Raw genomic sequence first — 26,994 nt, 5'->3', positions numbered from 1 at the left:
TTACTTCTAGACCACATCACATTGGAGAGAATGTCTGCTTGTAGGAAAAATCATTTGACACAATTTGAGTCCACATGGTCTCCAATAATTAAATACACCATGTAGCCCTGTGGGGGGGTGGTGGCTCCACCCCGGGGCTCTGGGGACCGTCGGTGGTTGGGGCGTCGTGGCTTTGGTGGTTGGTGGCTCTGTGGGCTCGGGGGGGTCCTAGCGTCTATGCTGGGGGGCTGCGGCCTGGCCTGGGGAGTCCTGGGCGGGGGTGTGGGGGGGGCTCTGCCCTGGGCCGGGGTTGGGCCCGCTGGGGTGGGGTGGGGGGGCTGGGCGTCGGGCCCCGGCTTGGCTGTCGGCTGGGGGGGGTTGGGGGCGGGTCGTCCGGGCCCTGGGGGTGTGGGGCCTCCCCCTTTCCGGCGGGGGTGCCCGCTGCGGCGCTGGGGGTGGGTCCTCCCTCTGGCCCCCTCCCCCGGTGGGGCGGGTTAGCCCCTGCTGCCGTGCTCCGGGTCTGCCTCATTCCTGGATTGGGGGGAGCGGGGGACGGGGGGGCTCCGGGTTCTGGATGGACGGTTGACTGAGAGTGACCTCCAGGGCCTGATGGGTGTGTGTGTGTGTGTGTGTGTGTGTGTGTGTGTGTGTGTGTGTGTTGGGGGGTGGGGCTGTGTGGGCGAATGAGGGGGGGTGCCCTGACCACTGGCCTCCGGCTGGGCTCGCACTGGGCCCTGCGGGTCTCAGACTCTGCTGTCTGGCCGTTGGGTGGGGTGGGGGCTCCCTGCCCGGGTCCCCTTACGGCGCCTTGTTGGGGGGGGTGTGGCTCCCCGGGTCCTAGGCCGGCCGCTCGGGGGTGGGTCCAGCTGGGCCAAGGTCCTAGCGACGGGGGGACCCCCTCCCTCAGAACCCTCCCTGCCTTACCTCACCTTATATCACTCCACAATAGGGAACAGTGGGGCGGTGCCTAGGTGGGGGGTCCGGGCTACTTAACTGCGGTCTGGGTCCTCCCCCGACTTTGCACCACCCACAATTTTAACCACACTTAGTCACGCAGGGTCTTGAGGGGGTAAGCCGCTTTCGGGGTTCTGCCGCTTGTCAGCGGTAGAACGCCCGGGCCCCGCTACCCCCCAATTTTAAACCGCACCATAGACACACACATTGCATCCACCTCTTCAAAACACAAAGACACACCCTTACATACATCCAACACACATATAGGGCAGGGGAAGGGCGGGAGACGTGGCTCCCCCCAGCACCTCCCGCTGGGGTCCCACCCCGGCCCGGGGTGAGTGCGGCTGGGATGCGGGGGGCGCGCTCCCTCGGGCATGGCGCTCGTGGGGGGGCTGGGGCGCGGTGCTCCTTCTCCATTTGCTGTTGGATTAGTGGAGGTTGGGACACCGCGGTGGCCGGGTGGGGGCCCGGCCGGCGGCCTGGGGGGGCGAGAGTCATCACACCCCCACCGTCCCGAGTGTGTGTGTGTGTGTGTGTGTGTGTGTGTGTGTGTGTGTGTGTGTGTGCCCGTCTGCGTCTGCGTCTGCGTCTGCGTCAGGGGTGGGTGTCTGTGGGGGGTGGGTCAGGGGTTGGGTATTTCAATTAAAACTGGCCTCGGACCCCGGGGTCTCGCCACGGGTCCCCCCACAGCAGTTCCGGTCCCACCCAGTGGACAAACCACCCACCCACACACACACACACACACACACACACACACACACACACACACACTTCCACTCCTCACGAAAGGTGCTTCTGAAGTTGCTTGTTCTCTATCATCATTTGCTCAAACTTTAAAAATCATGTTCCTCTTTTGTTGTCACCTCTTTGTTAATTCATGTTCCTGCTTCACGTTGCTGTCTAGATAGAGCTGCTCAGGCTGGTTAATCTAAGAAATCATTTTACTGTCTAGATAGAGCAGCTCAGGCTGGTTTAATCCAAAAACAGTTGGAAAATATTTGGATCAGTGTGATAACTGCAAATAATATATGTAGCACAACAAAGATATTGTATGTTATCCCCCTACCCCCTCCTCCCTCCTCCCTCAACCTTTTTCTCTCTTTTCTCTTCTCTCTCTCTTTGAGCGTTCCCCCCGGTCGTGTACGGCAGCCATGCCATCTTCTGACGGAGAAGGCAACAGGAGGAGACTCCAGGTCTCTCCCTGTTGCAAGACCAAAATCTGTTCTGACTCCGAAGGCTCTCAATCACATCATATTGTTGGCCCAAGCTGCCGAACAGGACAAGGGCGGAAAAAAAAGAAAAGCAGAAATACCCATTGACACATGCATTTCCACTTCTTTTTGCAGACGGCCCATTGTAAACTTTCCTGCTTTACATTAAAGCTCCAAAGACATTTCAGGAATGTATTTCATCTGAAGCCAGGCATGAGAACTCACACACCCCCTCAGTTACACACAGGAACATGAATATGTCACCAATATAGTGTTTGTTCAGCACTCTAAAGGATGCACCTTAGAAACATTTCAGTTTACTGCTCCACATCCACCCTGCCTCACTACCCAACCTTTAGCTGCCTTGAAGGAATTGCATGAAGTCGGCGTCAGGCCTGTATCACTCCAGTGTGCACAATACTAGACTTGGACGTGTGGTTGCATAATATATCATAAATCATCATATTTAATGCATTGTCATCATGGGACTCTTCAACGTGGGTTGAATAATTTACCTGGACACAATGTTTTATGATCAAATCTTTCTTTATTTAATGTGGGCGCCTGATTTCTCAAGATTTTCTGTTTAATTATCACAAAGTTTGTCATCTTTTATCAAATACAACAAGGACATGCATCTAATTTAGTATAAAAAACCCAAACTTGAGAAATGTAACCTGTAAAAATGTCTAGATCTCCTTCTGGAAGCAAACCGGCGCCAGAAATAAGTCGTTTTACTGTTTGAGCACATTTTGTCTCTGAAATCTTCCGAGGACGAGGCTCCTTCACCGTCCAGCACGAAGCCTGCTTCAGGGTTCCAACCAGAAACCTCCTGGAAGGTCATAGAAGAGTGCAGAAGCAGCAGCGTTTCCTCGGCCGTGAGGCCTCCTTCTCCTCCTCCTCAGGTGGAGGAGCTTCGGGAGCTGGAGTCTCATCTTTACACTCTGACAGCGAGCAGCTGGAAGTGGACAGCAGCCGTCCACAAACCAGCTCAGCAGCTTTTCCATCCATGACGGAGAAGTCGGTGACCGTCTTCTCTCTGAGAGACATGTCTCCGTCGTCGTCGTCGTCGATCAGCACAAACTCCTTGAGGTAAACCATCTCCACGCCCTGGAGGCTGTGGTTCTCCATCATGTGGCCGTCCACGAACGTCAGAGTGGACGTCTCCGTCAGGGTCTCGTGGGGGTCCGTGGAGTTGTCCTCCGGGCCCGAGTAGGCCTGGCTGCTGGAGTCCGTCATCCATGTGGAGCCTCTGAAAGCAGCCTCGTCTCTCAGGCTCAGCTCCTGGTTCCTGGAGGTGATGTCTGGTGTCCTGCTGAGCCGCTCCCTCCTGCCGTAGGAGCCGTTCTTCATGGCGTGGCCGTTCTCCGGAAACATCTTAAAAGCCAGCGTCTGGTAGTCATGGTCCACCTGCACGCCGCCGCTCCCGGTGGGGGAGGCGAGGGGGAGGCTGGCAGCCTCACCTCTGCCCTTCATGTGTCGTCACACTGAGACAAAACACAAAGCTGGAGGTTATTGCTCCGCCTTGGAAGCTGCATGAGACTTGATGTGACACAAAAGCTTCATCTTTTAGTCACAATACAAACATTTTTTACCAAATTATTGACATTATGAAGCAAGACCATGGAAAAGAAAAAGTTCTAAATATTGATGGATGGATGGATGGATGGATGGATGGATGGATGGATGGATGGATGGATGGATGAATGGATGAATGGATGGATGGATGGATGGATGGATGGATGGATGGATGGATGGATGGATGATTTAATAGGAGGAAACTGTAAATCAACTGCTGAAACATCACATAACTGCACTTTTCTATAATTTCTTGTTTAGCTGTTCTATGCAGTGGAAATTTGACGCCACTGTCTTCACCGCTTCCTTTGATTTCTGCCTCCCTGTACTAGAAACATGAATACCTTCACTTTTCCTCATTGTGCAGCTGCAGTAATAATAATACTAACTGGGACAGGTAAGAGTAAGTGGAGCCACTTTGCACGTTCCAGTGAGGGGAAGCTGTCATTTAGTATCGGCCCTCCCTGAATAAATAAATGAAGCCGCCACTTTTAAAGGAAGCAAAAAATAACTTCATTCCCCAGAGGATCGGCTCTTTGAAGATGGAAACATGAATTTCTCTAAAGTGCTCTAAACCCAGAGAGGAGCGTGTGTGTGTGTGTTTCATCTCTTTAAGACGCACCTTCATCCTCCTCCACACTGAAGTGAGGATTGGTTTTAGGCTGCTGTCTGTGTACTGGGAAACTGCAGAATCGTCATATATTCCTAAATCCTCCACATCTTTTGCATATTTGATCCACGAATTGAAAAACATCGACACCTAATCCCTACTTTGGTGTTTTGTGACATTTTATGGATTATTTAACACTCTTAGACACAATTAAATGTGATCAAATCTTTTAAATCCCTAATCTGGCCCACCGTCAAGTGGGCAGTTTGTGGCTCAAATAGTCTGTTATCAGTTTGTTGCTCTCTATGCTGTCATTATCACTCTTATTATCTCTCTTATTATCACTCTTATTATCACTCCTAATATCTCTCTTATTATCTCTCTTATTATCACTCTTATTATCACTCCTAATATCTCTCTTATTATCACTCTTATTATCACTCCTAATATCTCTCTTATTATCACTCTTATTATCACTCCTAATATCTCTCTTATTATCTCTTATTATCACTCTTATTATCGCTCCTAATATCCCTCTTATTATCACTCTTATTATCACTCCTAATATCTCTCTTATTATCACTCTTATTATCACTCCTAATATCTCTCTTATTATCACTCTTATAATCTCTCTCATTATCTCTCTTATTATCTCTCTTATTATCACTCTTATAATCTCTCTCATTATCTCTCTTATTATCTCTCTGATTATCACTCTTATAATCTCTCTCATCTCTTTTATAACCTCTCTTATTATCACTCTTATAACCTCTCTCATTATCTCTCTTATTATCACTCTTATTATCACTCCTAATATCTCTCTTATTATCTCTCTTATTATCACTCTTACTATCACTCCTAATATCTCTCTTATATCACTCTTATAATCTCTCTTATAACCTCTCTCATTATCTCTCTTATTATCTCTCTTATTATCACTCTTATAATCTCTCTCTCATCTCTCTTATTATCACTCTTATAATCTCTCTCATCTCTCTTATTATCACTCTTATAATCTCTCTCATCTCTTTTATAATCTCTCTTATTATCACTCTTGTAATCTCTCTTATTATCTCTCTTGTAATCTCTCCTATTATCTTTTATAATCTCTCTTGTAATCTCTCCTATTATCTCTTATTATCTCTCTTATTATCTCTCTTGTAATCTCTCTTATAATCTCTCTTATTATCTCCACAACCCCAACCGTTGCAGCAGAAGATCCTGGGTGTGGATCTTCTTTCAATTCACCTATTTTGCTTATTCATGAAGGACTTTCTGATCAAGTACTACAAAGATGGCTATTCTGTATTTGGAGTGATACATATACTAAATATTGAACTGAACTGAACTAAAATCGACCAAAGTCACACATGTTTTGTAATTTACTGCTTGAAAAACTCTGAAAAACATCATTAAACAAGATACATTTACTGAATTCCGGGTAAAACATTGTGTAGATTCTACACGTCCCTCAACATCAAGCTGAGTTGGCTCCTCTGTTAGTTTCCTGGAGGGCCACTTTAGTGTTCGAGCAGTAACAAAACGGTTTATAAAAACAGGATCAGATTTTCTTTTTAAATATAGTACAGTAATAGAATCCTGCAAATAGGTGATACTGATCTTTTTACTGATATTGATGTCTAATTGAAGCCTTTTATGAACTGAGAGAGCAGCACTCTCCTCTGGCCAATACTTCTTGTGTACTTTGCCCCACTGTTTTCTGAAAATATATCTAACTCACCGCTGCTCGGGTTGGTTGCTGCATTTAACTTGAACATGTGATGGAAGAATTAAAAAAACAACCTGTAAACTGTTTTCAAAAATTCTTGCATCGTATTTTAATCCTGTGCACCGTAAATGTAAAACAACTATTTCTAAACACAATCTGATAGTTGTCATATTGACCACATTCAGGGTATCTGTTAAAAAGTTACATTGCAGGACTGAACATGTTGATTTAGAGCAACGTGGAGAAACTAATCTGGGTTTGTTTCTTCCAGACGAGACTCTTGTAACTCTCTATCATCAGTGTGTCCGAATGAATATCTGCTTAAAAAGTGGAATGGTTGGGTTTTTCTCTGTAACAGCGCCTTGAGATGACTGTGTTGTACATTACAAATTAGATTGTGTTAAATTCAATGGTGCATAGCAAAGACCAACAGGAAGCTTTTTAAATGAATCTTTTACAATATAGATTCTGAAATATGTGTCACTTTAGTCCATTTTAACCTTCTAACTGTGCTTTTTGTATTTAAATTATTAGAATTAAATAGTTACATTTAATATTCTAGATTCTCAAAAGTCATTAAAAAAGAAAGTAAGTCGCCTAAAGATAAAGGATCAAAGATCATCAACTTATTATTAGTTTGGTAGAAACAGGTTAGAAAATGTTTCCCACAGTAAATAAAAACCCCGGTTGTTTCAATGTGAGTGTTCTCCGTCTGTCTCCTCATGACAAACTGCCTGCGCTCTGCACACACTGACCCTCTTACACTCCACTGACTCGCATGCATGACAGAATCGGGACTCCATAAATGAATAATCTCGGCGCTGTACATGTTGGAGCAGTGTGTGTGCATGCTTCACACCAGCCCGTGGTGGTGGAGCGGATGAAAAATAGATTCCACTTCAAACACATTTCGATGCATTATCCTCGGAGCTGGCTGCTGACCCCGTTTGTCTCATGGTGACATTAAGCATCCTGACATCAGCCTCAACAGTGACACAGCAAGGACCGGGTACACTCCAGTTTATTGGACTTTAAGGAAGAAAAATTAGTCTAATAATCCATTTCAGCAGCTTTTTGAGAGAATAAATACAGTTCAAGATGTTCAATTCCTCTTCTCACATGATGTTGTGCATCAAACAAGGAGTAATTCACGTTCACTACGTGATTAGTATGATTAAAAACACTTAATTGAATCATTTAAAGGAATTAGTTTTACCTGAGCTTGATCTCCTTGGACTCCCGACTCGCTGTGATGAAACTCTCATGGCAGAGACGTGATGAGCAGCGACTTCCTCATCTGATCTGAAGCTGCTGGAACTGATTCCTCCTCCCTGAGCATCTTTAAACAAGAGATCCTTCAGACACACCCTCCTCCTCCTCTTCCTCCTCCTCTTCCTCCTCCTCTTCCTCCTTCCCAACACCACCTCCTCCTCCTCCTCCTATTCCTCCTCCTCCTCCTTCTTCACCTCCGACACCTCCTTCTCCTCTTATTCCTCCTAATACACCACCTCCTTCTCCTCCTCGTTCTCCTCCTATTCCTCCTCCTCCTCCTACACCACCACCTCCTCCTCCCCCACCTCCTTCTCCTCCTCCTCCTCCTACACCACCACCTCCTCCTCCCCCACCTCCCCCACCTCCTCCTCCTCCTCGTTCTCCTCGTTCTCCTCCTATTCCTCCTCCTCCTCTTCCCCCACCTCCTTCTCCTCCTCCTCCTCCTCCACCACCACCTCCTCCTCCCCCACCTCCTTCTCCTCCTCCTCCTCCTCCTCCACCACCACCTCCTCCTCCCCCACCTCCTCCTCCTCCTCCTCTCCTCCTCCTCCTCTGATTCCAATTCCACCCTCAGAGGAGCTTTTCGTTAATGAACTTGTGTATAATTTCCAAAACAATTTGTTAAATATAAAAAACAACCATGTGGATAAAAAGCAGCTTACAACTATCACATATTGCACAGTCGTGAGGAATGTAATAAAAACACAATAACATGGCAGCAACTAAACGATTATTGTTTTTTTTATTATAGCAAATGAAAGGTAACAGATTCAAAGAAGACTAATATTACGGATTATTATTGTTAGAAAACAAATAACAGAGTAGGAATTACTGAAGTTTTCAGGAGCTTGTTACTTTTGTTTTGTTAAAAAGAAACGTTGTGGAGCTGCTGCCTCACGTGTCCTCTCTCCGTAAGCATTAGCATTAGCATGAGCATTAGTGTTTGTCCAATCAGTTATTAGTCCACTAAACTCCTGTTTATGAGAGAAGCACCTCAAACAAAATAGATGACGGCTTCATGACAGGTTTCTTGACTGTCGATAACATTTGTTTGAGTGTGAATCCACAGAATCTGTGACGTGCATACATGCTGTGAATTATTTATTAAGGCCCGGTCTTAAATAAACATCCATCTCCTATGGAGCTAACAATGGGTGAAGGCTGGGTGCACCTTCATCCTCATCCTCATCCTCACCAGTCTTCACCAGCAAACACATTCTCACATTCACATCTATGGACAATTTTAGACACTAATTATACACACATGCATCTTTTTTGGACTGTGGGAAGATCATGCAAACTCCACCCAGAAGAGATTCAAACCCATGAATCTGTATCACACAATAACATCAAAACAATAAAAGAGCCCATTAGAAACATCCTCATAGGAATACCTTTAAAGTACACGAGTTACTTTCTTCTGTAACCAGCAAGAATGACTCCTTCTCCACCTTCAATGAGCTACGAAGGACTGCAGTCCTACGATAAAATGTGCTATTTGTCAATAAACACATTTTGGGTCTATGTTCATCAGTGAGCACCGTCTAACTAAGACTTAGCTTGTAGCATGAAATCTGGTGTCAAAGAGGTAAAACACCATTTTATGAGTCATATGAGAAGTTTGAAGCAGAAGTGTCATAAATCCTGATCAAACTGAACCAAGATTCAAAATAAATCTTTTGACATGAAACCGTCACTCATCTGATTAAATGTTAATCACATAAATACTAATATTTCATTTGTTTGAATGAAAACCTGCGAAAAGGTGTTTTTATCTGGATGTTTTGTGACAGAATACTTTATGTGACGTGTTTCCTCTTCAGACTGCAGCGGCTTCACGAGGGAAACATAAATCTTCTGATTCAATTTCCTGCACAAAGCAAATAATTACATTATCACAAAATGTCAAATGTCATTTGATCTAATTCAATCTTTCATAACTTCCGTCGGTTGTATACCTGCTTCGTCCAGCTTCAGGTCACAGGAGGCGATCTGAGCCGCCGTGTGAAAGCAGCATCACATCCTGGACTCTTCATTACACGTTTACATCCACTGTGGAGTTCCAGAGCCACTGCCCAGCACACTGACAAGCTTGACCGGGGTTAACCAGTATAGAAGACGGATGGATGGATGGGAATAACATTTCAGGGTAAGGAAGAACATTTTGTAAAATCATTGATAAATAATACGTTAATGATCAGTTAAGATTTTATGAGCTCATAACTATATAAAGGAAAAATACAATTAAATATTTCATTCTATAAGTATAACAATGAGAGACTAAGCAGAGGAAGACAACAATAATCAAGCCAATATTAGTATTCCCTGTTCACTTACAATTTTAGTGTTACACACACATACATGGATAGTTATGTACAAATACACAAATTGGACTTAAATGGCAACAAAACAAAAAACTAAATCTACAGACAAAAATGTAATTTAAGCATTAAAAAGTAAGAAAAAAACTAACAAAAAAAATGTTAAATTGAAACACTGATGTGCATGATATCGATTGGTCTTTTGTCATAAAGCTCCTTTCTCACGACACATGAAGAGTTTTAGATGATTCAAAAAGAGTCACAGTAGCAGAAACACCTGCTCTTTAATTCTCATACAAACAGATGAGGTTAAGAAGATGATGGCCGCCAGAGCAGGAATCAACCAACATAACTAGTAAGAGCCAAACAAACAGCAAATGAACCAGACAAACCAACAGACTGAAGGCTTAAATACACACTGAGGTCGGGCAGACGAGACACATTATTGATTTCTCAACAAAGAAAACACGATATCGAACAACAGATTTCTTCAGGAGCGCAGCGAAGCGTGAAAAGCCGCTTCTCTCGCAGTGGATGTGTTCTGATGAATAATCCAGGAGGAAAGACCTCCACATACGTGAAAGCTGCAAGCAGGAATATGGCAGGGATCAAATATTGAAGAGCCCCTTGTGAGGGAACATGTATGCATTAACCTCACACAGCTCAGACAAAGTGCTCGTGTCCTGCAGGTCAGCGGGGTGATCCCCATCACAAATCATTAAAGGTAAAACTGCTCAGACAGAATATGCATCCGAACCCAATGAAGCAACAACGTTTTAGCAAACAGGACGAGTTTGAAGACGACGCTTGGACATGAACCGTTCAGCACAGAGGACCTTCACAAAAACAACAAACCAACTCTATGTGAAGCCCGGGTGGAGTTCTGAGGATTAACTTTTGCTTTAAAGGGTCAATTTATCTTTTCAACACTTTCTCATGATCTCGTTGGTCCAGAAACCTTCAGTATCCAAAGTTTCTAGCTTCTCCTTGATTTTCCTCCATTTGAATATTGGATCATAGGAGCTACATTCAGAATCTGCTGTGTCTGTGTGAGCTGGACTGGCTCCGCCCACACATGCCCATCTTGGGAAGAGAAGGAAGTACTTCCTCTCGTGGTGCCATGTGCCAGAGCAGAGCTGCTTGATTGTGGGAGGAATCAAAGGGAGGGCCTACCTTGATTGGGATTGGCTGAACCCCCGATGACACTATATAGGGTTTGATTTCTGATTGGCTGGTTGGAGCAACACACTTTTTAAAAACTGAAACAAGCCAGGGAGAGAGAGGACAGACTGTCTTCACTTCTGGGGCGTCAGTCCAGGTATGAGGACGATTAGTATGATAGGAAAACCTCTAGAAAGAGAATTTAGCATAATATGAGCCTTTTTATCTCATCATCAAAAAAATACTGTGTTGTAACAAAAAATGTTTTGTCCCATTTGTTGTCATTCAGTAGAGCACGCACTCTGACACTGATGAGTCATTATATGATCATTTTCTGGGAGGAAGATTAAAATGATTGTGTTTTTCTACTCAATATTATTAAATAAATGAATTTTTGAAAGTTTTACCCTTTAAAATTGATTTTATTATCAATTAGTGACATACAACATCTTAATTTACTGCATTTGTGTAAAAAATATGTTATGATTGTATAAAACTCAAAGGTTGAACTTTTCTGCTCTTGAATATAGAGACAAGTGGAACCCTCTCTCAGCTCCAGTGTCTTCTAACCCAGTTATGGCCACAAAATCAAAGTTATTCTCAGAGAGAAACGTCCACATTGTGACATCGTGTTTGTCGTTTATTTCATGTGTTCATGAGCCGTTCCATCACTACGGTGATGGTGAGGATCTAGCAATGCGCCCCACCAGGTGAGCTGAGCCGTGCTGCTCCATGTGGAAGCCGAGGCCTGGAGCAGAGGACCCGTCCTCTGCTCTGCTTGTCTCCCAAAACCCCACCGTCACGTCTGCAGGCGCCACCAGAGGATGTGTGAACTGGACCTGGACGCTGACGGGAGCCGTGACGACTCCAACGCCTGAAGACACGCAGAGCAAACGCACGGCTGGTTTCACACGCGACACAATGCACCTTCACACACTGAAGGGAGGTGATGTTTTTTTCTGCCTCCACCTTTGTGCTTTTCGATTTCAGCCAAGCAGACAGATAACATCCAGAGAGGCGGCGCTGCTGGAGCTGAGAAGAGTCTGGAGAAGAGCCGAAGGGGGGAGGAGACAGAGGAGAACCTCAGCAGGCCTGCAGTGCGGGGAACTCTGAGCTTCACCTGCTTCACCATCTCCACCTGGTCTGACGGGCCTGCAGGAGAAACACCTGAACAGAGCATCACAAGACTTTCCTACTATTACTGCCCCTTCAATACTACTTTCCTACTATTACTGCTACTTTATTAATACTTTCCTACTATTACTGCCCCTTTAGTAATACTTTCCTATTACTGCCCCTTTAATAATAATTTTCTACTATTACTGCCACTTTAATAATACTTTCCTACTATTACTGCTACTTTATTAATACTTTCCTACTATTACTGCCCCTTTAGTAATACTTTCCTATTATTGCCCCTTTAATAAGACTTTTCTACTATTACTGCTACTTTAATAAGACTTTCCTACTATTACTGCACCTTTAATGAGACTTTCCTACTATTACTGCCCCTTTATTAATACTTTCCTACTATTACTGCCACTTTAATAATACTTTCCTACTATTACTACCCCTTTAGTAATACTTTCCTATTACTGCCTCTTTAATAATACTTTCCTACTATTACTGCCCCTTTATTAATACTTTCCTACTATTACTGCCCCTTTAATAATACTTTCCTACTATTACTGCCCCTTTAATAAGACTTTTCTACTATTACTGCTACTTTACTAATACTTTCCTACTATTACTGCCCCTTTAATAAGACTTTTCTACTATTACTGCTACTTTATTAATACTTTCCTACTATTACTGCCACTTTAATAATACTTTCCTACTATTACTACCCCTTTATTAATACTTTCCTATTACTGCCTCTTTAATAATACTTTCCTACTATTACTACCCCTTTAATAAGACTTTTCTACTATTACTGCTACTTTATTAAAACTTTCCTACTATTACTGCCACTTTAATAAGACTTTTCTACTATTACTGCCCCTTTAGTAATACTTTCCTATTACTGCCTCTTTAATAATACTTTCCTACTATTACTACCCCTTTAATAAGACTTTTCTACTATTACTGCCACTTTAATAATACTTTCCTACTATTACTGCTACTTTATTAATACTTTCCTACTATTACTGCCCCTTTAGTAATACTTTCCTATTACTGCCCCTTTAATAAGACTTTCCTACTATTACTGCACCTTTAATGAGACTTTCCTACTATTACTGCCCCTTTATTAATACTTTCCTACTATTACTGCGACTTTAATAATACTTTCCTACTATTACTACCCCTTTAGTAATACTTTCCTATTACTGCCTCTTTAATAATACTTTCCTACTATTACTGCCCCTTTAATAAGACTTTTCTACTATTACTGCTACTTTACTAATACTTTCCTTCTATTACTGCGCCTTTAATAAGACTTTTCTACTATTACTGCCCCTTTAATAATACTTTTCTACTATTACTGCTACTTTATTAATACTTTCCTACTATTACTGCCACTTTAATAATACTTTCCTACTATTACTACCCCTTTATTAATACTTTCCTATTACTGCCTCTTTAATAATACTTTCCTACTATTACTACCCCTTTAATAAGACTTTTCTACTATTACTGCCCCTTTAATAAGACTTTCCTACTATTACTGCCACTTTAATAATACTTTCCTACTATTACTGCTACTTTATTAATACTTTCCTACTATTACTGCCCCTTTAGTAATACTTTCCTATTACTGCCCCTTTAATAAGACTTTCCTACTATTACTGCCCCTTTATTAATACTTTCCTACTATTACTGCCACTTTAATAATACTTTCCTACTATAACTACCCCTTTAGTAATACTTTCCTATTACTGCCTCTTTAATAATACTTTCCTACTATTACTACCCCTTTAATAAGACTTTTCTACTATTACTGCCCCTTTATTAATACTTTCTACTATTACTGCCCCTTTAATAATACTTTCCTACTATTACTGCCCCTTTAATAAGACTTTTCTACTATTACTGCTACTTTACTAATACTTCCCTACTATTACTGCCCCTTTAATAAGACTTTTCTACTATTACTGCTACTTTACTAATACTTTCCTACTATTACTGCCCCTTTAATAATACTTTTCTACTATTACTGCTACTTTATTAATACTTTCCTACTATTACTGCCACTTTAATAATACTTTCCTACTATTACTACCCCTTTATTAATACTTTCCTATTACTGCCTCTTTAATAATACTTTCCTACTATTACTGCTACTTTATTAATACTTTCCTACTATTACTGCCCCTTTAGTAATACTTTCCTATTACTGCCCCTTTAATAAGATTTTTCTACTATTACTGCTTCTTTAATAAGACTTTCCTACTATTACTGCCCCTTTAATAATACTTTTCTACTATTACTACCCCTTTAGTAATACTTTCCTATTACTGCCTCTTTAATAATACTTTCCTACTATTACTACCCCTTTAATAAGACTTTTCTACTATTACTGCCCCTTTAATAAGACTTTCCTACTATTACTGCTACTTTACTAATACTTTCCTACTATTACTGCCCCTTTAATAAGACTTTCCTACTATTACTGCTACTTTATTAATACTTTCCTACTATTACTGCCACTTTAATAATACTTTCCTACTATTACTACCCCTTTATTAATACTTTCCTATTACTGCCTCTTTAATAATACTTTCCTACTATTACTACCCCTTTAATAAGACTTTTCTACTATTACTGCTACTTTATTAAAACTTTCCTACTATTACTGCCACTTTAATAATACTTTCCTACTATTACTGCTACTTTATTAATACTTTCCTACTATTACTGCCCCTTTAGTAATACTTTCCTATTACTGCCCCTTTAATAAGATTTTTCTACTATTACTGCTTCTTTAATAAGACTTTCCTACTATTACTGCACCTTTAATGAGACTTTCCTACTATTACTGCCCCTTTATTAATACTTTCCTACTATTACTGCCACTTTAATAATACTTTCCTACTATTACTACCCCTTTAGTAATACTTTCCTATTACTGCCACTTTAATAATACTTTCCTACTATTACTGCTACTTTATTAATACTTTCCTACTATTACTGCCCCTTTAGTAATACTTTCCTATTACTGCCCCTTTAATAAGACTTTTCTACTATTACTGCACCTTTAATGAGACTTTCCTACTATTACTGCCCCTTTATTAATACTTTCCTACTATTACTGCCACTTTAATAATACTTTCCTACTATTACTACCCCTTTAGTAATACTTTCCTATTACTGCCTCTTTAATAATACTTTCCTACTATTACTACCCCTTTAATAAGACTTTTCTACTATTACTGCCCCTTTATTAATACTTTCCTACTATTACTGCCCCTTTAATAAGACTTTTCTACTATTACTGCTACTTTACTAATACTTTCCTACTATTACTGCCCCTTTAATAATACTTTTCTACTATTACTGCTACTTTATTAATACTTTCCTACTATTACTGCCTCTTTAATAATACTTTCCTACTATTACTACCCCTTTAATAAGACTTTTCTACTATTACTGCTACTTTATTAAAACTTTCCTACTATTACTGCCACTTTAATAATACTTTCCTACTATTACTGCTACTTTATTAATACTTTCCTACTATTACTGCCCCTTTAGTAATACTTTCCTATTACTGCCCCTTTAATAAGATTTTTCTACTATTACTGCTACTTTAATAAGACTTTCCTACTATTACTGCCCCTTTAATAATACTTTTCTACTATTACTACCCCTTTAGTAATACTTTCCTATTACTGCCTCTTTAATAATACGTTCCTACTATTACTACCCCTTTAATAAGACTTTTCTACTATTACTGCCCCTTTAGTAATACTTTCCTATTACTACCCCTTTAATAATACTTTCCTACTATTACTGCCCCTTTAATAAGACTTTCCTACTATTACTGCTACTTTATTAATACGTTCCTACTATTACTGCCCCTTTAGTAATACTTTCCTATTACTGCCCCTTTAATAATACTTTCCTACTATTACTACCCCTTTAATAAGACTTTCCTACTATTACTGCCCCTTTAGTAATACTTTCCTATTACTACCCCTTTAATAATAAAGGGGTAGTAATACTTTCCTACTATTACTACCCCTTTATTAATACTTTCCTATTACTGCCTCTTTAATAATACTTTCCTACTATTACTACCCCTTTAATAAGACTTTTCTACTATTACTGCCCCTTTAATAAGACTTTCCTACTATTACTGCCACTTTAATAATACTTTCCTACTATTACTGCTACTTTATTAATACTTTCCTACTATTACTGCCCCTTTAATAATACTTTCCTACTATTACTGCCCCTTTATTAATACTTTCCTATTACTGCCTCTTTAATAATACTTTCCTACTATTACTACCCCTTTAATAAGACTTTTCTACTATTACTGCCCCTTTATTAATACTTTCTACTATTACTGCCCCTTTAATAATACTTTCCTACTATTACTGCCCCTTTAATAAGACTTTTCTACTATTACTGCTACTTTACTAATACTTTCCTACTATTACTGCCCCTTTAATAAGACTTTCCTACTATTACTGCTACTTTACTAATACTTTCCTACTATTACTGCCCCTTTAATAATACTTTTCTACTATTACTGCTACTTTATTAATACTTTCCTACTATTACTGCCACTTTAATAATACTTTCCTACTATTACTACCCCTTTATTAATACTTTCCTATTACTGCCTCTTTAATAATACTTTCCTACTATTACTGCTACTTTATTAATACTTTCCTACTATTACTGCCCCTTTAGTAATACTTTCCTATTACTGCCCCTTTAATAAGATTTTTCTACTATTACTGCTTCTTTAATAAGACTTTCCTACTATTACTGCCCCTTTAATAATACTTTTCTACTATTACTACCCCTTTAGTAATACTTTCCTATTACTGCCTCTTTAATAATACTTTCCTACTATTACTACCCCTTTAATAAGACTTTTCTACTATTACTGCCCCTTTAATAAGACTTTCCTACTATTACTGCTACTTTACTAATACTTTCCTACTATTACTGCTACTTTATTAATACTTTCCTACTATTACTGCCACTTTAATAATACTTTCCTACTATTACTACCCCTTTATTAATACTTTCCTATTACTGCCTCTTTAATAATACTTTCCTACTATTACTACCCCTTTAATAAGACTTTCCTACTATTACTGCCCCTTTAGTAATACTTTCCTATTACTACCCCTTTAATAATACTTTCCTACTATTACTGCCCCTTTAATAAGACTTTTCTACTATTACTGCCCCTTTAGTAATACTTTCCTATTACTACCCCTTTAATAATACTTTCCTACTATTACTGCCCCTTTAATAAGACTTTTCTACTATTACTGCCCCTTTATTAATACTTTCCTACTATTACTGCCACTTTAATAATACTTTCCTACTATTACTACCCCTTTATTAATACTTTCCTATTACTGCCTCTTTAATAATACTTTCCTACTATTACTACCCCTTTAATAAGACTTTTCTACTATTACTGCCCCTTTAATAAGACTTTCCTACTATTACTGCCACTTTAATAATACTTTCCTACTATTACTGCTACTTTATTAATACTTTCCTACTATTACTGCCCCTTTAGTAATACTTTCCTATTACTGCCCCTTTAATAAGACTTTCCTACTATTACTGCCCCTTTATTAATACTTTCCTACTATTACTGCCACTTTAATAATACTTTCCTACTATTACTACCCCTTTAGTAATACTTTCCTATTACTGCCTCTTTAATAATACTTTCCTACTATTACTACCCCTTTAATAAGACTTTTCTACTATTACTGCCCCTTTATTAATACTTTCTACTATTACTGCCCCTTTAATAATACTTTCCTACTATTACTGCCCCTTTAATAAGACTTTTCTACTATTACTGCTACTTTACTAATACTTTCCTACTATTACTGCCCCTTTAATAAGACTTTCCTACTATTACTGCTACTTTACTAATACTTTCCTACTATTACTGCCCCTTTAATAATACTTTTCTACTATCACTGCTACTTTATTAATACTTTCCTACTATTACTGCCACTTTAATAATACTTTCCTACTATTACTACCCCTTTATTAATACTTTCCTATTACTGCCTCTTTAATAATACTTTCCTACTATTACTGCTACTTTATTAATACTTTCCTACTATTACTGCCCCTTTAGTAATACTTTCCTATTACTGCCCCTTTAATAAGATTTTTCTACTATTACTGCTTCTTTAATAAGACTTTCCTACTATTACTGCCCCTTTAATAATACTTTTCTACTATTACTACCCCTTTAGTAATACTTTCCTATTACTGCCTCTTTAATAATACTTTCCTACTATTACTACCCCTTTAATAAGACTTTTCTACTATTACTGCCCCTTTAATAAGACTTTCCTACTATTACTGCTACTTTACTAATACTTTCCTACTATTACTGCTACTTTATTAATACTTTCCTACTATTACTGCCACTTTATTAATACTTTCCTACTATTACTGCCCCTTTAGTAATACTTTCCTATTACTGCCCCTTTAATAAGACTTTTCTACTATTACTGCACCTTTAATGAGACTTTCCTACTATTACTGCTTCTTTAATAAGACTTTCCTACTATTACTGCCCCTTTAATAATACTTTTCTACTATTACTACCCCTTTAGTAATACTTTCCTATTACTGCCTCTTTAATAATACTTTCCTACTATTACTACCCCTTTAATAAGACTTTTCTACTATTACTGCCCCTTTAATAAGACTTTCCTACTATTACTGCTACTTTACTAATACTTTCCTACTATTACTGCTACTTTATTAATACTTTCCTACTATTACTGCCACTTTATTAATACTTTCCTACTATTACTGCCCCTTTAGTAATACTTTCCTATTACTGCCCCTTTAATAAGATTTTTCTACTATTACTGCTTCTTTAATAAGACTTTCCTACTATTACTGCCCCTTTAATAATACTTTTCTACTATTACTACCCCTTTAGTAATACTTTCCTATTACTGCCTCTTTAATAATACTTTCCTACTATTACTACCCCTTTAATAAGACTTTTCTACTATTACTGCCCCTTTAATAAGACTTTCCTACTATTACTGCTACTTTACTAATACTTTCCTACTATTACTGCTACTTTATTAATACTTTCCTACTATTACTGCCACTTTATTAATACTTTCCTACTATTACTGCCCCTTTAGTAATACTTTCCTATTACTGCCCCTTTAATAAGACTTTTCTACTATTACTGCACCTTTAATGAGACTTTCCTACTATTACTGCCCCTTTATTAATACTTTCCTACTATTACTGCCACTTTAATAATACTTTCCTACTATTACTACCCCTTTAGTAATACTTTCCTATTACTGCCTCTTTAATAATACTTTCCTACTATTACTACCCCTTTAATAAGACTTTTCTACTATTACTGCCCCTTTATTAATACTTTCCTACTATTACTGCCCCTTTAATAAGACTTTTCTACTATTACTGCTACTTTACTAATACTTTCCTACTATTACTGCCCCTTTAATAATACTTTTCTACTATTACTGCTACTTTATTAATACTTTCCTACTATTACTGCCTCTTTAATAATACTTTCCTACTATTACTACCCCTTTAATAAGACTTTTCTACTATTACTGCTACTTTATTAAAACTTTCCTACTATTACTGCCACTTTAATAATACTTTCCTACTATTACTGCTACTTTATTAATACTTTCCTACTATTACTGCCCCTTTAGTAATACTTTCCTATTACTGCCCCTTTAATAAGATTTTTCTACTATTACTGCTACTTTAATAAGACTTTCCTACTATCACTGCCCCTTTAATAATACTTTTCTACTATTACTACCCCTTTAGTAATACTTTCCTATTACTGCCTCTTTAATAATACGTTCCTACTATTACTACCCCTTTAATAAGACTTTTCTACTATTACTGCCCCTTTAGTAATACTTTCCTATTACTGCCCCTTTAATAATACTTTCCTACTATTACTACCCCTTTAATAAGACTTTCCTACTATTACTGCCCCTTTAGTAATACTTTCCTATTACTGCCCCTTTAATAATACTTTGCTACTATTACTACCCCTTTAATAAGACTTTTCTACTATTACTGCCCCTTTAATAATACTTTTCTACTATTACTACCCCTTTAGTAATACTTTCCTATTACTGCCTCTTTAATAATACTTTCCTACTATTACTACCCCTTTAATAAGACTTTTCTACTATTACTGCCCCTTTAATAAGACTTTCCTACTATTACTGCTACTTTACTAATACTTTCCTACTATTACTGCTACTTTATTAATACTTTCCTACTATTACTGCCACTTTATTAATACTTTCCTACTATTACTGCCCCTTTAGTAATACTTTCCTATTACTGCCCCTTTAATAAGACTTTTCTACTATTACTGCACCTTTAATGAGACTTTCCTACTATTACTGCCCCTTTATTAATACTTTCCTACTATTACTGCCACTTTAATAATACTTTCCTACTATTACTACCCCTTTAGTAATACTTTCCTATTACTGCCTCTTTAATAATACTTTCCTACTATTACTACCCCTTTAATAAGACTTTTCTACTATTACTGCCCCTTTATTAATACTTTCCTACTATTACTGCCACTTTAATAATACTTTCCTACTATTACTACCCCTTTATTAATACTTTCCTATTACTGCCTCTTTAATAATACTTTCCTACTATTACTACCCCTTTAATAAGACTTTTCTACTATTACTGCCCCTTTAATAAGACTTTCCTACTATTACTGCCACTTTAATAATACTTTCCTACTATTACTGCTACTTTATTAATACTTTCCTACTATTACTGCCCCTTTAGTAATACTTTCCTATTACTGCCCCTTTAATAAGACTTTCCTACTATTACTGCCCCTTTATTAATACTTTCCTACTATTACTGCCACTTTAATAATACTTTCCTACTATTACTGCCCCTTTAGTAATACTTTCCTATTACTGCCCCTTTAATAATACTTTGCTACTATTACTACCCCTTTAATAAGACTTTTCTACTATTACTGCCCCTTTAGTAATACTTTCCTATTACTACCCCTTTACTAATACTTTCCTACTATTACTGCCCCTTTAATAAGACTTTCCTACTATTACTGCTACTTTATTAATACGTTCCTACTATTACTGCCCCTTTAGTAATACTTTCCTATTACTGCCTCTTTAATAATACTTTCCTACTATTACTACCCCTTTAATAAGACTTTCCTACTATTACTGCCCCTTTAGTAATACTTTCCTATTACTACCCCTTTAATAATACTTTCCTACTATTACTGCCCCTTTAGTAATACTTTCCTATTACTACCCCTTTAATAATACTTTTCTACTATTACTGCCCCTTTAGTAATACTTTCCTATTACTACCCCTTTAATAAGACTTTTCTACTATTACTGCCCCTTTAGTAATACTTTCCTATTACTACCCCTTTAATAATACTTTCCTACTATTACTGCCACTTTAATAAGACTTTCTTACTATTACTGCTACTTGAATAATATGTTTGTACTATTACTGCGATATTATTGATACTTTTATCACTATAACTGGTACTTTATTGATAATTTTGAATTATTAATGCTACTTTATTAATACTTTTTCACCAATACTACCACCTTATTGATACTTTTTTCACTATTACTGTTATGACTACACATACATATCCTCTCTCTCTCTCTCTCTCTCTCTCTCTCTCTGTCTCTCTCTCTCTCTCTCTCTCTGTTACTATTTGAAGTTACTCAGTCGTGGCAGTATGGAGCAGATACTACTCTGCAGTAATTGGCAGAAATGTTCTACTTTTTAGATACGATTATGACTATTTTAACGGTTACAGACGATGTAAAGAAAATAAATCTGAATATTATTGAACATTTCATTGTTTTCAGTTTTTTCTACTATAAACTAAAAGGCTTCAGACATGAAAATACTTTTCTTATCTGAGAATTGTCACAAATGAAAAAGGCTGAGTGAGATAAAGTGTGTGTGGTTTGAGAGTTTACCAGAGGAACACTGGGGTTTTAAAAAAATCCTCTGATGTGAGATTTGAAAATGAGGCCGTGGAAATGAGAATGGACCCTGGACTCACCGGGGTCCTGCCGGCTCCGGAGTGATGTGTGGGGTTTGTCTCTGGACAGCAGCGTGAGGACGCTCTCCCACACCGGGCAGCCGAGGCGTGAAGCGGCCGACAGACGGACGTCCACCTCCACCCCCTCATCCACCCGCCGGTACGCCACCACTTCCACCTGCAGCGTGAACCGACCCTTCTTCAGCTCGTCCACGGGCTGCAGGGATTTTACAGTCTGACGAACACGGATGAGGCCTGGAAAAAAACCAAAACATTTCAGCCCCACAGAATAAAATATGAATAAAGAACATGAGGTTCCATGAGTCAGCATTTATCATGAGATGGAGGTTAATCTGTCCTGAACGGCGTTTGTGCTCATTTTTGCATCTTTTTGAGGTTGTTTGCCATCATTTTTTTATTTTTTCCCCCTTATGTTTTATTTTGCAGGTCTTTGCTTTCTGGCTCATTTTTGCAATTGTTGTGTGTTTTCTCATCATTTCTTTGGGCCGTTGTTTGGCATTAGATTTTGGTCACACTGAATCACATTTTTGGGGATGTTGTTGTAGCATTTATGCTCATTTTGTGCTTCATTTAGGGTTTTCTTCATCCACTTTTGTGTAATTTTAAAAAATGTAGATGATTTGCATTAAATTTCAAAGGCTTTAAGTGTCCTTTTGTCTCTCTGCGTCTCTCTACAGCATCCACAGCAATGTGGCTATTCTGTCCGTTCTGTCCCTGTTTGACTTATTCTGCATTCATTGTCACCATTGTTGTTATTTTTAATACCTTCGGTTTGTTTTCTTCGACTGTCTGTTTGTTTGACACAGCATTATTCTAAATCTGTTTGTCACATTTAGTTCATTTTGTGTCCCTTTATAATTCTTTTGACACGTTTTTCTTCTCATTTGTTCCATTTTGTTTCGGGACCTTGTGTTTGTTTGCTCTGCGTCTAAACATTTTATATGATATTCTGCATTGATATATTAATGTATGTTTCCCTTTAAATTTCCTTCTCATTTTGTTCACATCAAGGTTGCTTTTTGGCTCATTTATGTGACTTTTCACCCTTAAACAGCTTTTACTTGGTTTGTGTCACATCTTTCAGGTCTGTGTGTGCCGTTATCATTTCTTTTGTTTGATTCATTTTGTTGTCACTTTTGTGTTGTTTTAGCTTTTCCATGTCTTTCTGTATTATATTTGGACACTTTTTCATTTTTAAATCTTTTGAGCTCATTTCATTTGGTTTTATCTGCTTTGTGTCACAATTTGGTCATTTTGCGTCTCTTCGGCTGGCGCCCTCATATCTTTTTGAAGTGACTTTTGTATTCTGAACACTTGTAATCAAGTACAACTACAGTGAGAATATAAAAAGCACCGTGTGCCTATGCCGCCTCATTAGTGAGAGAAGATAAAGGATTAGTGTTTCACCTGCTGGGCTGAGTCTGAAGTTTGCAGCAGTGAGCAGGACCAGCATCAGTCTGCTGCAGAGAAACTCTGGGAAGCTCAGGGGGACGTCTCTGTGCTCCGAGTCCGGGTAATCCCAGCCGTAACCTGCAGCGCTGCAGAAGCTCCGCAGCACGGGAGGCTGCAGCCTGGCACACACACACACACACACACACACACACACACACACACACACACACACACACACACACACACACACACACACACACACACACACACACACACACTTATCAGAGCTTTGACTCAAAGACTAAATTACTTTCTAAATAAAATTATTTTGCAGGATGTTACTTTGTACGTTACTCTGTATGTTACTTCATACATTACTTTGTACATTACTTTGTATGTTACTTCATACGTTAATTTGTATGTTACTTTGTATGTTACTTTGTTACTTGCAGCTGGATGTTACTTTGTATGTTACTTCATACATTACTTTGTACATTACTTTGTAGGTTACTTTGTATGTTACTTTGTACGTTACTTTGTATGTTACTTTGTATGTTACTTTGTATGTTACTTTGTTACTTGCGGCAGGATGTTACTTTGTACATTACTCTGTATATTACTTCATGCATTACTTTGTTACTTGCAGCTGGATGCTACTTTGTATGTTACTTCATACATTACTTTGTATGTTACTTCATGTGCTACTTTGTACATTACTTTGTATGTTACTTCATACGTTACTTTGTATGTTACTTTGTATGTTACTTCATACATTACTTTGTATGTTACTTCATACGTTACTTTGTACATTACTTTGTAGGTTACTTTGTATGTTACTTCATATGCTACTTTGTGCATTACTTTGTATGTTACTTCATACGTTACTTTGTATGTTACTTTGTATGTTACTTTGTTACTTGCGGCAGGATGTTACTTTGTACATTACTCTGTATATTACTTCATGCATTACTTTGTTACTTGCAGCTGGATGTTACTTTGTATGTTACTTCATACGTTACTTTGTACGTTACTTTGTATGTTACTTTGTATGTTACTTTGTATGTTACTTTGTATGTTACTTTGTATGTTACTTTGTTACTTGCGGCAGGATGTTACTTTGTACATTACTCTGTATATTACTTCATGCATTACTTTGTTACTTGCAGCTGGATGCTACTTTGTATGTTACTTCATACATTACTTTGTATGTTACTTCATGTGCTACTTTGTACATTACTTTGTATGTTACTTCATACGTTACTTTGTATGTTACTTTGTATGTTACTTCATACATTACTTTGTATGTTACTTCATACGTTACTTTGTACATTACTTTGTAGGTTACTTTGTATGTTACTTCATATGCTACTTTGTGCATTACTTTGTATGTTACTTCATACGTTACTTTGTATGTTACTTTGTATGTTACTTTGTTACTTGCGGCAGGATGTTACTTTGTACATTACTCTGTATATTACTTCATGCATTACTTTGTTACTTGCAGCTGGATGTTACTTTGTATGTTACTTCATACGTTACTTTGTACGTTACTTTGTATGTTACTTTGTTACTTGCGGCAGGACGTTACTTTGTATATTACTCTGTATATTACTTCATGCATTACTTTGTTACTTGCAGCTGGATGTTACTTTGTATGTTACGTCATACGTTACTTTGTATGTTACTTTGTATGTTACTTTGTATGTTACTTTGTTACTTGCGGAAGGACGTTACTTTGTATATTACTCTGTATATTACTTCATGCACTACTTTGTTACTTGCAGCAGGAAGTTACTTTGTACGTTACTTTTTTTAACCTGTAGCAGTGTGTTAGATTGTTACCTGCAACAGGACGTGAGTTCTTACATTAATTCATACATTACTTTGTTACATGTCACAGTACATTAATGTGTATGTTACATTGCTATCTGCAGCAGGATGTTACTTCACACATTAATGTGTATGTTACATTGCTATCTGCAGCAGGATGTTACTTCACACATTACTGTGTACTTTACTTCGTTACCTGTAGCAGTATGTTACTTCACACATTACTGTGTACTTTACTTCGTTACCTGTAGCAGTATGTTACTTCGTACATTACTTCATTATCTGCAGCAGGATGCTACTTTGTAAATTACTTTGTGACTTGTAGTAGTACGTTACTTCTTTACTTCCTCACCTGCAGTTGAGTAACGTGTAAACCACGTGACGCGTCTCTGCGGCTGCGTACAAACATCCCGGCGTGCGCGTGCACGCTCTGAGGAAGTATTTGACGCAGAGATACACAGAACTCGGCATTCGGTCGCTGTGGAGGACGCTCGATTTTAACACCGTGTGCGCGCGGTAAACGTGAACGTAAACTAAATACACGGAAAATAAAGAGAGCGACGCGACAACGCAACTGTGCACGTTCCCCATGATCGAGGAAATCATTTAATCACGAGAGTCAAACTTTGAGGTTTGATCTTACAGGATATCTGTGAGTACGGCGAGCGCGGAGGGACAATACACACAGTTTCGACTATTCACAACGTTTGAGTTTCTATTGGCCTGTTTATTTCACTTTGTTTTTGAAATTTCCGAATCAAAAAGCACTTTAGATGTTACTTAAAACGTAAGCTTATAATTGCATAGATAGATATTAGGTGGGGAACTACCTCAAAAAGTTACTTATTTATCAAGAGTTTCTCATTATTTCATCTTGTGATTGCAATTAATTAAAAATTTTCAGAGTAAAAAAAAGTTTCCACAGACCCATTCCACTTCTTGTACGTAGGAGGTAATCTAATGTCGTCATCCAGTGAAACTCGAAGCATTCAGGTGTTTTTTTTATTAAATCCCTACAAGCTTTGAAATACGATAAACATTACAACCAATTAAAGATTAATTTAATCTGAAAACAGGCCCTGCAATGTCATCCAGTTATATATTCTGCTTTAGGGCGGCTCTGGCTCGATTTGGAAGAGTGGTTGTCTCATCGGAAGGTTGCTGGTTCAAGCCATCTCCATTTGCCAAAGTGTCCTTGAGCAAGACACTGAACGCCACACTGCTGCCAGTGGGTGGACTGAGTGCTTTGCATGGTAGCTGCCTCCATTGGTGTGCGAGTGTGATGAACAGTGTAAAGCGCTTTGGGGGCTACTTACGTGGTGGAAAAGTGCTTCTATATATAGTTTTATGGTTGGAAAGGAGCGCAGTGTGACAAGAGTGTGAGTGCTTGTAATAGTGATTCCATCTGCCCAGGGAGAACAGGTGACGTCCAGGTCTGCATGTTCTACCTTTCTGTATGTTTGATACTGTTGTACTCGTGACTCGAGTCATGTTTGTTTGTTTTTTGTTTTCTGGTCATGAGGGCAGGTTATTTTGAGATATTATGTTCATGTTTTTAGGCTATTCTTAATAACTGTGTGTGTGTGTGTGTGTGTCCTCCAACAGCACAGAAACATGCATTTGGGGCTAAATGGTATTTCTGAACCACTCTGCTTTAACTCCTTGGTCTTTATGTGAAA

General features: G+C 38.5%; 2 protein-coding genes across 3 annotated transcripts; both read right to left on the bottom strand.

Moving 5' to 3' along the window:
* Positions 1 to 2,677: 2,677 nt before the first annotated feature.
* On the bottom strand, positions 2,678 to 7,400 carry LOC308112502 (uncharacterized protein). The gene is made up of 2 exons (XM_080468064.1): positions 7,278 to 7,400; positions 2,678 to 3,631 (listed from the first exon to the last, which is right to left on the bottom strand). The coding sequence occupies exon 2, from the start codon at positions 3,618 to 3,620 to the stop codon at positions 2,985 to 2,987; it is 636 nt and encodes a 211-aa protein (XP_080324190.1). The 5' UTR covers positions 3,621 to 3,631; positions 7,278 to 7,400; the 3' UTR covers positions 2,678 to 2,984.
* Positions 7,401 to 9,906: 2,506 nt separating this feature from the next.
* Positions 9,907 to 26,521, bottom strand: LOC308112501 (uncharacterized protein). Of its 2 annotated transcripts, none has more exons than XM_080468062.1 (5): positions 25,668 to 26,521; positions 23,501 to 23,664; positions 22,094 to 22,327; positions 11,785 to 11,982; positions 9,907 to 11,689 (listed from the first exon to the last, which is right to left on the bottom strand). In XM_080468062.1, the coding sequence occupies exons 1-5, from the start codon at positions 25,919 to 25,921 to the stop codon at positions 11,487 to 11,489; spliced, it is 1,053 nt and encodes a 350-aa protein (XP_080324188.1). In that variant the 5' UTR covers positions 25,922 to 26,521; the 3' UTR covers positions 9,907 to 11,486. The 2 variants fall into 2 exon arrangements, with proteins under 2 accessions (XP_080324188.1, XP_080324189.1); XM_080468063.1 differs by having other exon boundaries at positions 9,921 to 11,689; positions 11,785 to 11,967; positions 25,668 to 25,978.
* Between the last annotated feature and the right edge of the window lie 473 nt (positions 26,522 to 26,994).

The sequence above is a fragment of the Lipophrys pholis genome, assembly GCF_963383615.2.
Source record: "Lipophrys pholis genome assembly, chromosome: 7".
NCBI classification, from domain to species: Eukaryota; Metazoa; Chordata; class Actinopteri; order Blenniiformes; family Blenniidae; genus Lipophrys; species Lipophrys pholis.
Note: the sequence above shows the minus strand (reverse complement) of the source record. Positions and strands in the feature narration are given on the sequence as shown.

Excerpts from the sequence above, each read along its gene's own strand:
- LOC308112502 (XM_080468064.1), bottom strand. The coding sequence starts at position 3,620 with ATGAAGGGCAGAGGTGAGGCTGCCAGCCTCCCCCTCGCCTCCCCCACC.
- LOC308112501 (XM_080468062.1), bottom strand. The coding sequence starts at position 25,921 with ATGATTTCCTCGATCATGGGGAACGTGCACAGTTGCGTTGTCGCGTCG. Across the intron at positions 23,665-25,667 it reads TACACGTTACTCAACTGCAG|GCTGCAGCCTCCCGTGCTGC; the intron begins GTGAGGAAGTAA and ends TGTGTGTGCCAG. Across the intron at positions 22,328-23,500 it reads CTTCAGACTCAGCCCAGCAG|GCCTCATCCGTGTTCGTCAG; the intron begins GTGAAACACTAA and ends GTTTTTTTCCAG.